This window comes from Myotis nattereri (genome assembly GCF_964212035.1).
Source record: "Myotis nattereri genome assembly, chromosome: 6".
Lineage (NCBI taxonomy): Eukaryota > Metazoa > Chordata > Mammalia > Chiroptera > Vespertilionidae > Myotis > Myotis nattereri.
Window position 1 is genome coordinate 35,600,103 of NC_138081.1, and position 15,587 is coordinate 35,615,689.

General features: G+C 32.8%; 1 protein-coding gene across 10 annotated transcripts in view; it reads left to right on the forward strand.

The window, feature by feature from the left end:
- RIMS1 (regulating synaptic membrane exocytosis 1) overlaps positions 1–15,587 on the forward strand; it is a 409,852-nt gene that overhangs the window by 289,888 nt on the left and 104,377 nt on the right. For 8 of the 10 annotated variants that reach the window (XM_081094499.1, XM_081094495.1, XM_081094492.1 and 5 more), the window contains exons 13-15: positions 101–226; positions 1,772–1,834; positions 5,229–5,318. In XM_081094499.1, coding sequence (XP_080950625.1) covers positions 101–226; positions 1,772–1,834; positions 5,229–5,318 — 279 coding nt within the window. Of the gene's footprint in view, positions 1–100; positions 227–1,771; positions 1,835–5,228; positions 5,319–12,566; positions 12,651–15,587 lie in introns of all 10 variants that reach the window. The other 2 variants (XM_081094491.1, XM_081094494.1) reach the window with 2 other exon arrangements.

Genomic DNA, 15,587 nt, shown 5'->3' on the forward strand with positions numbered 1-15,587 from the left:
TTGTTTGCCAGTTACTGTCAATTCTTCCCTGTTAGTCTGCCTGCCTGATTTGGGAAGATGATCCACTTTGATGCATATGGATTCTTTGTAATCATTTTAGGAGTTTAGATGAAATTCATCCAACAAGAAGGTCACGTTCTCCAACCAGACACCATGATGCCTCTAGAAGTCCAGTTGATCACAGATCCAGAGATGTGGATAGTCAGTATTTATCTGAACAAGACAGGTATTTGTTTAAATTATGATCTCAACATTATACATTTTTTGCTCTGTTTTAATGTATGGTTGATATCTTGGCATAGTACATTAGAGAGTAAAAGTAATTCATCACTCAAAATTGAACTTTTCTCACTTGGCTAATATTAGATTGTCATAATATAGGCAATTTTTTTTAAAAAAATGTTATGTTTAGCTATTTTCTAATGTACCGTTTATTGTTGATTTAGCCTAGATCATAGAAGTGAGCCCACAAAAGCAATCTTCAAATATTTTATATTTTGTTGATTGTAGCCTTTGGGTTGTTTTTATGTAATTATAAAATTATGTATTTTATATTATTAAAATTTTTAGATGCGGTCATCTGAAAGATAGATAACATTGCAGAGTTTCTGTGAGGACATCAATAATAATATTTTTATATACCTACTTTTTATAAAATATATTTCCATAAAATGTCTATAAAGTAGAAAATATTGAGGTGGATTCTTATGAAAAAAATATCTCCTGGACATAATTACTAAAAATCTGCATTGTGACTCTACATACCCACAGACTTACTTTCCAAACTGACCATACCTGTAATAATATGCCTGAACACAAGCTCAGGATATGATTTAAGGTTTTATAATACCCACATTTTTGAATATTCTCTTCTGTCTTTTTGAATTGGAGAAACTTTCAGGGAGGAGTAGGGGGAATGATAGCAATGCTAAATGGTTGATTTGTTTGCCATGTAATCAAGGATACAGAACTCAGGTAGAGCTTCTTACCTCCCTAATTGCCATCCTACTGTGGGAAGAGGTGCATGACCTTCAGGGGGAGAAGTTATATTGGCTACTGGGACAGGAGCTGCTCTGAGGAATAGGATTCCACGCTGCTCAGCTTGAGTTGGGTTGAGTTGAATGAGGGCCTCTTTGTCTACAGTCACTGAGACCACCATGAATTTAGGTGAGGAGGGAGAAAAAGGACTTCTTGCCCAGGGCGTTCAATAGAGTTGAATTAACTTGAATGTATAAAGTATAAAGTTTAAAATGTAATAGTCCTATTTTAATATACTCTTGGTTTGCTAAGGCAAAACATAATATGTAATATTGTATTTTCAGTGGCTATAAAAGCCAACAAAACTATCATGATTTAAGTTGCTTAAAAGAAATGAAAAAAAAATTAGGGTTCCCATTATTATGAGAAAGGCCAAGTTTATAGGCCTTTCAAAAGTTATTAAAATAATCCAAATGTCTAGGATTGGACATAGATTTCTATGTCTTATTTGAGGAAGGCTTGGTTTTGTTTTGTTTTTATATTCTGTAAGATCACTTTGAAATACAATTGCAAATCAGCAACAGCTAGGACTTTGACCATAATGTTTGTACTTTATTGTTTAAATTTTAAAAATACTGTCATGTTTTGTTTAACTTCTCAAGCAAGTATGCTAGTGCAGACAATCTGGTTTCTTCCCTTTTCATGTTTTCATCGGCATACCATTGGCATATCCCATGTCATTTAATGCCTCATAATTTATCTGTTTCACTCACCACCCATCCTGTCTGTGCAGTGAGCTTCTTATGCTGCCCAGAGCAAAACGAGGACGAAGTGCAGAATGCCTACATACTACCAGGTAAATACAGGGATTTGGTAATGCTAACTGTGTGTGATGACTCTCTTTCCATTCTACTATTCTTCCGTCTTTTCCCTAGTGGTACATAACATTATTTTCCCAAGTATTCAAAATTTGTTGCGTTTTATATGGAGGTTGTGGAAAAGCTTCCAAATATATTTTAATTCTGATTCAGGCAGTCGACTTTTCTATTTGTATACTCTAAAATACAGAAACTGGTGAGCCTCTGCAGAACTGTTTACGCATTCCTTAAACCGAAGAACCAGTTTCTGCAATTAAAATCCTAGTGCTCACCGTGCGCAGCCCCACCCCAACACACGCACCTGTCTAGTCACCAGAGGTCTGATCTACTGTGCATGGCACTGTTGCTGTTTTCATGATTATAAGTTTGCTTTTTCTTTTAGCCTTTTTGGATTTCCTTTTAAACAATCTACTATTATTTATATTTTGTTTGCCGGTAATGAAAACTTTACCAGTTTATTTTTATTTTTTGTGTACTTTTTCTATTTTTGTGATTTATGTGCACTTTGAGAAAAATTGATTGTGTTGATTGTTTACAGTTTTTAATTGCTGAGCTTCAACTTCCTTCATGATAAAGAGAGGATATCTGACTTGCTAAACAAGGAAAATCACCTTTATTTAGTATCAAGCACAGTGTTAAGTATTTAATGTACTTTATCTCAATTCCCTGACAGTAACTATGTGATATTATTATTCTCATTTACAGATAAGGAAAGATGATAAGAAAGTTCAGTTTGATAAGGAACAGAGCAAGAATTCAAAAACAGGTCTATTCAACATTTTCCACTAAACTAGTTTTTCCAAAAATATGTTCTAAGAAATTAGTCCTGTGTGATGTTCCACTAATAAAAGTGTTTTACTCAGACAGATTTTGGAAACATTGCAAATTAAAGCCCCTCCCTGAAGATTTAATATGCGCAGCACATTAAAGTCATGTACTAAAGAAATTTCTCATTGTTTAAGCCATTTTTCCTTACATCACTTAACCATCAAACTCTTTTTCATAAAATATATCCTCAGAAAGTAATGCTGAGCAGAAAATACTGTGGATGCCTGACTGTACTAGATACTTTATACCTGTTATCTCATTTAATTCTCACAGCGTCCCGTAGAAAAAGGCTTAACCACTTGACCTGAATTACCCAGGTTAACAGCCAATAAGTGGCAAAGCCATGGCGGTAACTTAGACCTTCATACTGTAAATTGTATGCTATTTTCCATTCATTGTTCCATCCTATGCTGATCCCTGTTCCTGAAAAAATGACTTTTGAATCAATTGATTAGAAGTTATATAGCATCCTGTTACTAAGGATAGCTGCCTAAGGTTAGGAGTTGAAGACTATTGTCTGTAAAGAGACAGAATTGTTAGTTCCAATAAAATTTGTCTTCAGTTTGTGATCAAACATTGTACTCGAATACATTTTTAAACTGAAGCTTTAAGAGTTTTCCTTGGATTCAACCATTAGTATACACATGGCTAAACCAGTGGGGTGTTTGATGTTATGATGTGCTCAGCAAATGTTATTCCCTTCTCTATTATCATACTTTAATGTAATCCAAAATGGACTTTCACAGTGAGCAATTTATTAAATTATCAAAAAATTAATTGGTTAACAACCTAGTTTGCTCTTGGTGGTATAGATAGTTCAGAAGCCCTCATTGATTTTAAAGGAATTCAGATAAAGTTTGGCCTTGTTTTGGTCATTTTTTGCTGCATGAGATTTCATATTCTGGTTTGCATCTAATGCCCATCTCACCCAATTTCCAATTATAGGTTATACCTATGGTCAGGTTTAGATCTAGAAGCTTAAAAAGAAATAACTTGCTTCACTAGAGTAGCTTCTTGATCTTTTGCCATTTCCTTTCGTAACCTAATTGAGTACCATGATCAACCTCGTCCCTGAAACGTTGGTCAGTTATTGACTTATTAGAATATTAACTCTTAGTCATATTTTAATTCCTAGATTACATAAATTATTTGGCTAGTACTTTGAGCTACGAGTTGTTTACTTCCATGGAAGCAGGTATAATATTAAATCAATAATTACATAGTAAGTGTAAATATTGGTAATTCATATAGAGTAGTTAGCAGATTTTTTCAAATTAAAGGAATTAAATTATAATTCTGAGTTATCTTAATTATGAAGACAGAGTCTATGATTCAATATTTTAATTATTCTAGTCCCACCTTCAACTAAGTATTTTGCTTATTTTGAGAAAAAAATCAACAGCAAAATATCCATCAATGTTTGTAGCTTTATAGGCCACCTACATTCTTCATATCCTAGTAAAATTTGCCTCGTATATATCTTTCTGTTTCCTGCATGTTTGTGTGGCCATGTTCCAGACATCTTGTTAGGCATTATAAAACCTTACCACCCAAGATGCCTTTATTACAGAATGGTTCTCACTGGGATAGTTACAGTAAGAATCATAACAGTGAGTCCCAGTTACAAACGAATCCTTTGCCTATTAAAGACAGCAAATTTACATTCTAATAAAGCATTAACACTTTCCTTGAAATTAATTATACACAGAGAAACATTCAATTAATGGTATCTAAAATAGTTTTAATTATAAAACGTGAATTCTAGATTCCTCTAAATGAAGTCCTACTCAAATGTCAGAATTCTAGTTGTCTTCTTTGTCATTTATTTCTTGTTTTACCTGTTGATTTTAGTTACAACAATTAATTTCATATTATTTTATTTTTGGATGATTTTAATTTGTGAAGCTCAGTTCTGCCTGCACATACTCAAACCAAATCAGTGATTAGACAGGACTTTCCCCTTCATCGTTTCTGTTTTAACGCGAAAGTATTGAGATTTACTGATGAAATATTGGTTAGGTAAGAACATGTGGAAGACTTACCTTCCACTTCCCTTGTCTAGTGCTGTGAACCAAAATAGCTGAGTTGTAAAATTTTTCTCCTCTGATGTCCTTCATTTTGTTTTGGTGTGGCATCTGTTCTTGGTAATGAAGTTTTAGGCATTTTGTTGTAGTGCTTTTTGTATCCAGGTTTTTTGTTTGTTTGTTTGTTTGTTGTTGTTTTTTTGGTGTGTGTGTGTCTGTGTGTGTGTGTGTGTGTTTTTCATAAGCAGGTGTGATTTGGTTTCATTTTTCAGTCTGAGACCCTTTTTTAAAAAATTATGCAAAGCAATTCAAGCATAATCTTTGTTTAGTTTCATTTTCTAAACAAAATTTTGCACCGTCATCCTGTCAGCTCTTTCACACCCTTGTGAACTGAATCATGGTGATTCTACATTTTATGTAGAGGGGACATTATTTTATGCTTTACTCTCTAACATGGTCTTCCTTTCTTTGTTTTCTTTGTCTTTCTCTTCTACCATTGGATGCAATGCACTGGCACTAGTGAACTGCAGCCCTCCCTTGACAGGGCTAGGAGTGCTAGTACCAACTGCTTGAGACCAGATACTAGTTTGCATTCACCAGAACGAGAAAGGTATAAAATGAAGACTTTCTTAATTTTCTGTCATTTGTACTAGTGATTTTTTTTTTTCTAATCACTTTGTTTTGTCTCATGTGAGTCTTGCAGGCTTATTCATTCATGTTCACTTTGCTAATTGTCTACATGTTTCCCTCCCTTACTGTACACGTCTGTGGAGAGATATGTGTATGTGGGTACACACAAGGGCCCATATACACATATTTCCATGAATGTCGTTGCAAATGGTGTGGCGTAATTTGGAGCTGCTTCTGGCTGCCGCTTTTCCCCTTCTGTTGCTGGTTAGTTGTTTTATTTACATACGACTCAGGGAGCCTTCAGTATGCTGATAATGTGATAAGGTCCAGTGAGTTATCTGAAGGGGAGGATCATTTTTCTATTAGTCCAACTGATAAATAGTATTTATAGGTTCAACAACAATCTTCTGTAACCTAAAAATAAGAAACCTATGTAGATAGAATCCTTCCCCTGTGCATCTATGTTCACTTTTTAGCCAATCTGCTCTTTGATATAGAACAAGTTTTGCATTAAATTATATTTTAATAACAAAAAATGGTGTTTACCATAGATTTTCTGATTTCTTAAAAAATAAATACATAAAAAATATATGTATGCATATGTAAACACACAATTTTGCTTAAAACTATTAATTGATTAGTAAATGATTCTAATTTTAAATTAGATGTATTCAGTGATTGTTACACTGCATCCTAATTGTGAGCAGCTAATATTCCCATTATGATGGAACTTTCTGTTCCAGTAAACTTGGTTATAATTGATAGTCTTGGTTATACTTGTTACCTGTTTTCAATTAGAAGTTACCCAGTGGAAATTTGCATACTAAGTCTACAAATCTTGCAGAAAAATATTTAGTCGTGCTAATGTAACCCCCTTCTTCTTCAGAGACTGCTTAAAGCTTTTCTTTAGCAATATAACTGGTCTTATTCTATTCACTGATTTATCATATGTTTATTTATACAATGGAATGATAGGTACAAGTTACATACTCATTTTTTAGTGTCCTCGTAAGATTCCACTAAAAATCCATTTATTTTGTATTGTTTATATTTGTAAAATTTGTAATATGTAAAATAAAATTAACTATATTTTGTATTATTTTTACATCTGTAGTAGAATTTTAGTTGAAATAACTATATACTGACTCTTCCAAAAGCACAATAAATAGTATTTTATTTTATTTTGTTACAGATTAACTCCAAAAATAAATACAATACTAGTGCGGAAAAAATTTTTTAGTTCTTATTACTTCCTTATAGTTTCTAAACATATAAGGAAGTTATATGTTTAGTACTAAACAAGGGCATAAATAGCTGAAGTCAGTGGACTCTTCTGACTATAACACCACTCTAACATTTCTGATACCATCTATGTCAGTGTTCTCGAATAGAAATATAATACAAACCACATGTGTAATTTAAAATTTTCTAATTGCCTTATTGAGATTATTTAAAATTAAATTATTTAATGCTTCAATTAACCCAGTATGCCTGAAATATTATCATTTTAACATGTATTCAATTAATCACCATTCGTGAGATATTTTACATTTCTTTCTTTCTTTCTTCCTTTCTCTCTCTCTCTCTCTCTCTCTCTCTCTCTCTCTCACTCTCTTCTCTTTTTCTTTCTTTTTTACAATAGCCACGTGTGGTTTGTGGCTGCCATATTGGACAGCACAAGTCTGTTTTCGTACTGAAGATTATCTGGCATGTGTTCCCTTGTGACACTGAAGCCACAGAGTTCACAAATCAGTCTCTCAGACTATACCCTTGAAACAGCTCAACCTGTAGAAAAATAACCTGGCCCCAGTTAACATGGTCAGGTCATCATGAAGGTCAAGTCATCATGAAGTGAGAATACTTACATTTGATAGAAAAACAAAAATGTGATTGAAAACCTATATTCATTCTATACATCAAATAAAAATAAATTTGTTATTAAAAAATGAAAGGGGGCAGGGAGTGATATTATCAATGATTTTTAATTTATTTGGGTTACTTTGTGGCCAAGAAGGAAATAAAGTGAGATGTTTTCATAAAGAAAATCATAGACGTTATAGATGCTTATTGGTTTGAAGGATATGGACCTCTAGTGCCCTTTTGTGCCCACACCTATAAGCAGATTTGAAGCAGTCCATAACAATATCAACAGTGGTGACATTTCTCTCTTCGGAAAATGTACCTAAAGTCCCCAGACAGGATGTGCAGAGAGTATGAACAGGGAGGCTTAGACTCTAAGCCTTAGAGCAGCGGTTCTCAATCTGTGGGTCGTGACCCCTTTGGTGGTCGAATGACCCTTTCACAGGGATCGCCTCAGACCATCCTGCATATCAGATATTTACATTACGATTCATAACAGTAGCAACATTACAGTTATGAAGTAGCAACGAAAATAATTTTATGGTTGGTTCACAACATGAGGAACTGTATTTAAAGGGCCAGAGGTTGAGAACCACTGCTAGAGGGTTCTCCAGGTTACTTAATTTCTCTGATTGAACAGAAAGTTTCTTATGTCAATGTCTAATATATGCATAGTGGATAAAATGTTAGAGAAAATATGTTTAAAACCTAATTTCATATTCTTAAAATAACATATTTCCATAACCTTGTGAACTATTAAGTTAAACACTTGGCTGATCTGACTTTAAGCCATTTTGATGAATATTTATACACTGTTATACCACCTTAATACTCTTTTTGAAGTGTCCTCACTAACTTTGAAAACAAATGAAGTTTTGTGTTAATGCAAAGGATGAAATTGTCAAATCAGACTTAATGCCCAACAGCATACTCTGCTAATGATTCAAAGTGAAGGGACACCAGGCACAGTTGGCATATTCTTTTTCTGAAGGAGTCCAAAACTTTCATATCCACCTTTTCTCCCTTGTTAGGTTGGTGTGGCCCAGGTTAACAGATGCATTTCAAATAATGCATGTAGAAGCACTGTTTCTGTTTTTGAGTGCCTCCATTTTATATTCTGTTGAGTACACGAATAACAAAATTACTGTGGATTATCCCATTCCCCAATTCAGTCGTGACCCATAAATCAAGAAATGTTGATTTTATTTACCATAAAAGATCTAGAAAGACTAGTTATATCCTACTGAAGACTTATAATAAGTAAGGACACTCCTTTATCTTTTCACTAGCAAATAACACTGCATGTTTACAAGGTCTGGTCCCTATTTTTCCCTTTTATCTTTATCAAGGTCTGTCTGAGGTCATTCATTCTCCCTTTTTCCCTGATTGGGAAGGAGTAAGTTACTGGTGTGTATTAACCTTTCCCAGGTTTTGAAACAAATCACTGCTTAAGTGTCCAGGGACACTGATATTTAGAGTCACTGGATAACAGTTACATTTCTCAGATATTTCATTTTCTTCCTTGATTTTTCATAAAAACCATAGCCTTACTGAAGGCTCATCAAAGGGTAGTCTATATTTACTATCTCCCTTTTTTACCTCCCAGTAATCCTGCAGTCTGACTCCTGCCCCTTCCCCCTCAGCCAGTGTGCTAGATTATATCTGCTTCTTAGTTGTCCAGCAGCATCTTGCAGCATTTTGCATTACCACCCTGTCATTTGAACCTCTCCTCTCATTAAGCACCCTCAACAGATTTTTGTATGCCTCTGTTTTAGCACAGTCTACTTTTGCAAGTATCTCCTCCTCTCCTATCTTATAAAGTTATGTATTTTTTTAGCTCCATCCTCAGTTTTTCTCTTTTGTCCCAGTAATTCTGTCCTTGATGTTATATTTCTATTAAAAGTTTCCACTCCAGTGCATATGAAGATAATACTCCACTGCCATTGGCCAGGCCAGCCCTTCCCCTTGAGTATTAGGCCTAAATTGATAAATGGTTGCCCGACCCTGTGTATGCCAAAGTTTAAATCAAATTCCTTATCTCCTCTTACATTTTTTCATAGAAAAATGTTAACTCTTTCTAAAATTTTCTCACATCTGATAGTCTTGACTTGTCACTAGCCACAGAATCTGGAAATACTTCTGCTCCTCATTCGCATCAGAGTCATTGAATTCTACCAATTCTCTTGAAAATACTCAAAACAGAACCTCACTTAGATCACATTACAGCCCATCTCCAGTTCCACTGTCACTCTTGATCCCATTAAATTTCCTCCTAAGCTCTATTAATAATTTGTATTAATTTTTGTCTCACTAGTTTTATTTCCATTAAAATTAAAATGCACCATTTCCTTTGTTATCCACTTAAAAATTCCACTCATTCTTCACAAATGCAAGTCAAATAACCACATATTTTATAAAACCTTTATTAACACTATACCTCCCCCTGGACTAAAATGAATCATGGGAATCATTTGTTCAGATTTGGTTTCTAATATCATAATAGTTCACAAATACTTTGTTTGTGCTATTTATGAAATGAATGATTCATATTTTCATGTAATTTCTCTTTTAGATAATGAAGTTGCTTGTCCATGTTCTGCCAAGATATATGCACTGTTGAAAGATGTGTACATATGAAAGTGTGTATGTTAACTACACACTTAAATGCATACACATTTGTTTTAAGGTATATCAGTGGTGGGGGAAAAGCCACAATATGAGAACCATTTAATTGCTTACCGAGGCCTGTCAATTCTAATTCTTTTATATCTCATCAGTGGGTCCCCTCTCTACTATTTATTTCTTAGTTAGGGTTTTCATTATTTCTTACCTGTATTACCACAAAACCTAGAGCCTTATCTCCTTATTATCTGCTTAAATATTTATAAGTACTTATTGATTACATATTCTGTGCTATGCATAATTGATGTACCTCTTAAAACAAAGCACAACACAACACTATAGTGCCTTATTTAAGGAGCTCACAGCCTTTTAATTCAGTCCCATAGACATCAAGGTAATCTTTTTTTATTTTGGGTCCAGTGAAAAGGATGGGCTCCCAACAAGGTAGATGTTCATGAATTAATGAATTTAGAATGCCTGATATTAAAGTACTAATAATGTAACTTATAGGCAAGCTGTTTGGGAAAGAGAACTCGAGAAGAGGTGGTTTAGTTGAACTTCATGATTAATAACTACAACATAGCCTGCCATGTTTGAAGCTGTGTGTATGGCTCACTTACAGGGGACTAAGATTTTGATTTTGATCCTTTTCTTTAGTGTGATAGAAGGAAAGGATAAGGAAGTTGCACATATTTTAAAAGCATATAAAACATTCTAGCCTATCTGCAGCTCACAAATGTAAGATACTAAAATGTATGCAATATCTATTATTTGGGGGGAAAATTAGGTATAAATTGATTCAACTCCCTTGATATAAAATATATAAGGGAAAAGCAAAGACAATTCTTATATTGGTACTACCTATCAGCATATTCAGAAGGACTTTGAGTGTACAAATATACATGAAGTATGCTAAATATTTCTTCAAAAAAATTACCTGTTAATGGCTTGCATTCACAATTGCTTGTTTCTAAGTGTAACCTTTTTCCTTCATAGCTTTCACTGCATGTTCAATAATTACAGCATTTTTCTTTACTTTTGTGTTCAAAAAAAACAACACAGGGACTGGAATTTTGCCTCAGGAAGCAAGGTTATTCATAATCCTGTTGAATTAATATTCATTATTACTTTACAAAAATACATAACTCTATTTTTGTGTTTTCAATAATACCATAAGTTTTAACACAACTGAATACAGCAATGTAGAAACACTACAGTTGTAATTGTTTTCACTTATTTGAGAAATATTTTTGTTTTTTGTATTTGGAGAAGAAAAGCCAGTAAAGTAAAAAGATACATTTTAAAGCATTCATATTGGATTGACCAATTATTTAAATAATTATGTAATTTAAAATTAATGTCAAATGTTTTTAATGCTACAAACATATAACACATTTAAGAATGCATGCAACACAGTTTTCCCTTCTGTTCAAATTCTGCTGTTTAATATCTTTATTTGCTTCACAGCTTCCTCAAAGCCCTGCTTAAGTCAGGCCGAGTCTGTCTACCTAGAGCTGATGGATTAGGCACAGGCTACCAAGGGGCTTTCCGAATTAAATACCTGCTGACCTCAGATATCCTGATCCCATGTTAGCAGCCCTTTGCTGATTTTGTCCAAATTGTCTAATACACCCAATTAGCCAAGTTATTAAAAAAAGGCTGGATTTCTTTTTGAAACATTAGGGCTAGTCTACTTTGGATAATTAAAAAATCTTAAAGATCATTTCGTTATCCCTTGTTGCATATGAGGAAGCCAATATATGGAGAAATTATCCTGTTCCAATGTGTTTATATCTGATATACAAAATTTTCCAAATCTGGCCTGTTCAGTCCCTGATTGCCACTTTCAGGTTTTTGACCAGAGACTTGTAATTTGTGGTTATACACAGGCAGAATATCAAAATAGTTTAACAAAGGAATGAACCAAGTTTCAAATACTTGTCTATATGTTAATCACAAAAAAGTGTATTATTATAAATGCTGAAATTAAAAAAAAGACAACTGTTTAACCAATGGAGAACTACTTTTGCAAGTAAAGATTACACTTTTTATTAAAGGTAATGCTATTTTAGGATGGTGCCTATCTGTATTTCTCGTTTTTATTCATCAGTAATTTTAGAATTTCATAATTTTTAAATTTCAGCAATTAGTACTGCAGTTTTCCCCAAGAAAACTTGTTAAAACTTCACTGCTAGCATCCACACAAATGATTTCTTCATGCCATTGTTTACACACTAGAGAACATTTTGATTTCTTCCACTTAAACTGTTTCTACTTTGTATTAAATCTATACACCTCACCTTTGCCACTTGATCCAGTAATCTCAAGGCCTAGTATCAAATAGGCACGGGTGGCTTATTAAACCTGTTTTATTCAAACATAAGGCAGATACTTAAAGATGCATCTTTTTTTAAATTTAAAGTTACATACATATGTATGTGTGTATAGATAGGTATAAAAACAAGTACATTTTAAAAGGACAAAATTACATTCAATAGATTTCAAATACCTTCACAAACAAATTGTTTTTTTATTCACTTAAAAGTTTTCAGATCTTATTTTCTTATAATATTATATTGCAATTTGTCTTTTCAAGGTTTGTAAAGGTGAAGAATAAATTATGGAGCAAAGAATCTACACTTTGCCTTTTTGGGGTGCTTTTCCAGTCCTACTGTTCCATATGTTCTTTTATTTTAGGAGTTACTAAATGTCCTGTTTTTTCCTGTCTTGTTCATTGGGCAAACAGGGGTAGATGGTCCCCCTCCCTAGATAGGAGACGACCTCCTAGTCCCAGGATTCAAATCCAGCATGCTTCTCCGGAGAATGACAGGTACTAGTCAACTCCTCCTCACAGACAAGTGGCTTCAAAAGGCTAGTAGGCTACACAGTGAAGGGTAACCAAGAGCAATGTGGGTTATGACATGCTTCCTTTCAGGGGCAAGAGCCAGACGTGCTGTGATTCCATCAGTAGATGCATCCAGCTTTAATAAAGCACCTCAGAATTAGTGCAATGAGGGTAGCATGCCCTGAAATGAATGGCAGTGTGCAAACACACAAAGTTGATTCCAGTGGAAGAGTTCTGTTTTAAGGATGAACATTTATTTCGTAGTTTTTGATTTCTAAAAACATATTTAACTATTGTTTTGTTTACATGTAAATAAATAAAAATTCTCAGGTGCTTTAAAATATGTTAAAAATCTGTCCGGACCTATTGATTGTTATATTGATTGATGGTGTAGTCTCAGTTGTCTTGTTTTGTTACTACATAAGCTTGTTGTTAATAAAACACAGGCTTTGGGGTATATTTAAAAATATCTGATTTAGAGTGGAACACCTCGTCCTTATATATAATATTGTGTTTTACACCAAATACTGCAACGGCTAGGGTCAGTCCACAAAGTAGTTTTTTTTAAAAATAGCATCCGTGCTTTGAATTCACTTCATTCTGATATATCAGAAGTGCTGCAATATATATTTTTTATTGGTTTGTTATCCTCAATTGTAGTTAACTCAGTTCTCTTGTTTTATGGTGCTTGTTATATTTTAATATAGTTCTTATCTTTAAATATCTTTCCTGACCAAGTCACAAAGGGTTATTGGGTGTTTTGGATGCTTCTCTTTTGGTGTAAGCAGAAATTCAATTAACACATTGGTGATTTTTATTAAGTAGATAGTGTATATGGTATCTCAGAATTAGAACAACTAGTCATGCCAGTGTACTAACTTCTTTTTTTTAAGTATGTGTGTATAGAGCATAGTAATTGTGACCTTATTTAAGACTAATATCATTTATTTTATGTATCCATAGTACATATATCTTCAGGATTTCAACTTGAAAGAAACTTTAAACACTGTCAGAACAAATTAATAAGTATTTTACAAATGTTGGAAAAGATCACAAACTGCTATTTTATGAAGGCTTTCTAGATATTTTTATCATTTCTTACTATTGCTTATATTTATATAATTTGTATTTAAAAGTTATTTCTTCTGCTGCTATCTGATTTATAGGATAAAATTTCTGGGACTAGAAAAATTAGTGAAATCTTTCATCTAAAAGTATTACAAATTTAAAGTCTTTCAAATAAGAATATAAAATAATTGTATAAATCAAATAAAAATTTATATCCACATTGCTACTCACTCATTTAACAAGTACTCAGCGTGCCTCTACTGTGTGCACTATTCTAATGGCTAAAGCCATAACAGTGTTAAAAGCCAAGGTCCTGGCCATCAGGGAACTTACAATTTCATTTTATAAAAAGCCATCTAGAAACTTACAATTTAATTTTTTCAAAAGCAATTCTGGGAAGCCTTTTAATTATTCCAAAACAAGTGAGTCAGAGGATTTAATCTTATATAATAATCACTGTTTGAGTACAGGACAATTAAATATGATAGTTTTTGTAATGAACATAAATGTAAGTTTATCTGGGCCTTGTTTGAGCAAAATGGAAATCCAAATAATAGTTTTTAGTTCTTACATACATGAAAACTAGTTATCATTTAAAGACATATCAATTATCAATCATGTTATTTATTTCATAGATTGCATATATAACTTTAAGGATAGATTTTAGATTCAGAAATATCCCTTTTAGTTAAGATTATAGAGGAAATTCTTACTAATACATAATTATGAATATATACTTTCCACTTTTATTATGACTTTTTTAAGGAGAAATTCTTTGTTCGACAAAAGTATATTTCAAATACCTTGATACTATTATTTATTACTGTAGGGAACAGAAAATTATTTGCAATAAGTTTTTATTATAGAATTCATGTGACCATAAAAATGAGAAATTATTTCATCAACAAATGCTAAATTCTGAGGGTAACTATGTCAACCACTTGGAAAACTTAACACTTGCATTTCACCTCTTATCAGTTTATTTACTCATTCAGAAGTTTCTACCATTTTGCAAACGAAGTGAACATGGCATCATATTTGAAGATAGTGAATATAGATCAGATGACTTTTGTCCTGGGTAGCTGGAAAATATTCTAAAATCAGTGACAACTCACATAATCAGTCTTTGGATATCCTGAATTGGGGCCATTATTGATAATTTTGAAAATAATAGATAATTTTTAAAAGTAAACTTTTGCTTAAGAGAGTTTTCTAGTAAATTGGAAAGCATTTAGTTGACCTCTTATTTCTCATCGTATGCAAACACTCACAATTTGTAATTTCTCAGTAATTGAATTTCACCAGTAACCAATCTTGATGTCATCTGAAGTTGTTCAATAAATTTGTTTTGAATTAACAGGGAAGTATTTTTATCTAAATATAGGAACAATTTCTTAAAGTTATAGAATACTTAAAATAATAATGAGAAAAAAATAGAAATTTGTAGCCTCAGGGAATGTTCTGACTTTAAAAATGTAGTGAAAATTTTCTTGCAGCTTTGTTACTAAAAATGTTGAGACTTTTAAGAATATCATTCCAATGACAAAGTATCTCTTTGTAAATGATATTATTTTAATATATGAATTGTAACTTCTGTCAACCTGTATGTAAATAACTTTATGAATCATAATAAAATGTCAGTATACTTGTGGCTTCGGATTAACCACAATTTGTGAGTAGCAAGTTAGAAAAAATGTATTTTAATACATTTAAAATTAAATGTCTGGAATGATAAAAAAGATAAATGATATTAAATGATAAAAAAATGTTAATAGAACAAAAGCATGATAAAACTCAAAATAAGAAAATATGATGGAAACAGTATAACTCTGTTTCATTCACTTCTGTTCAGGG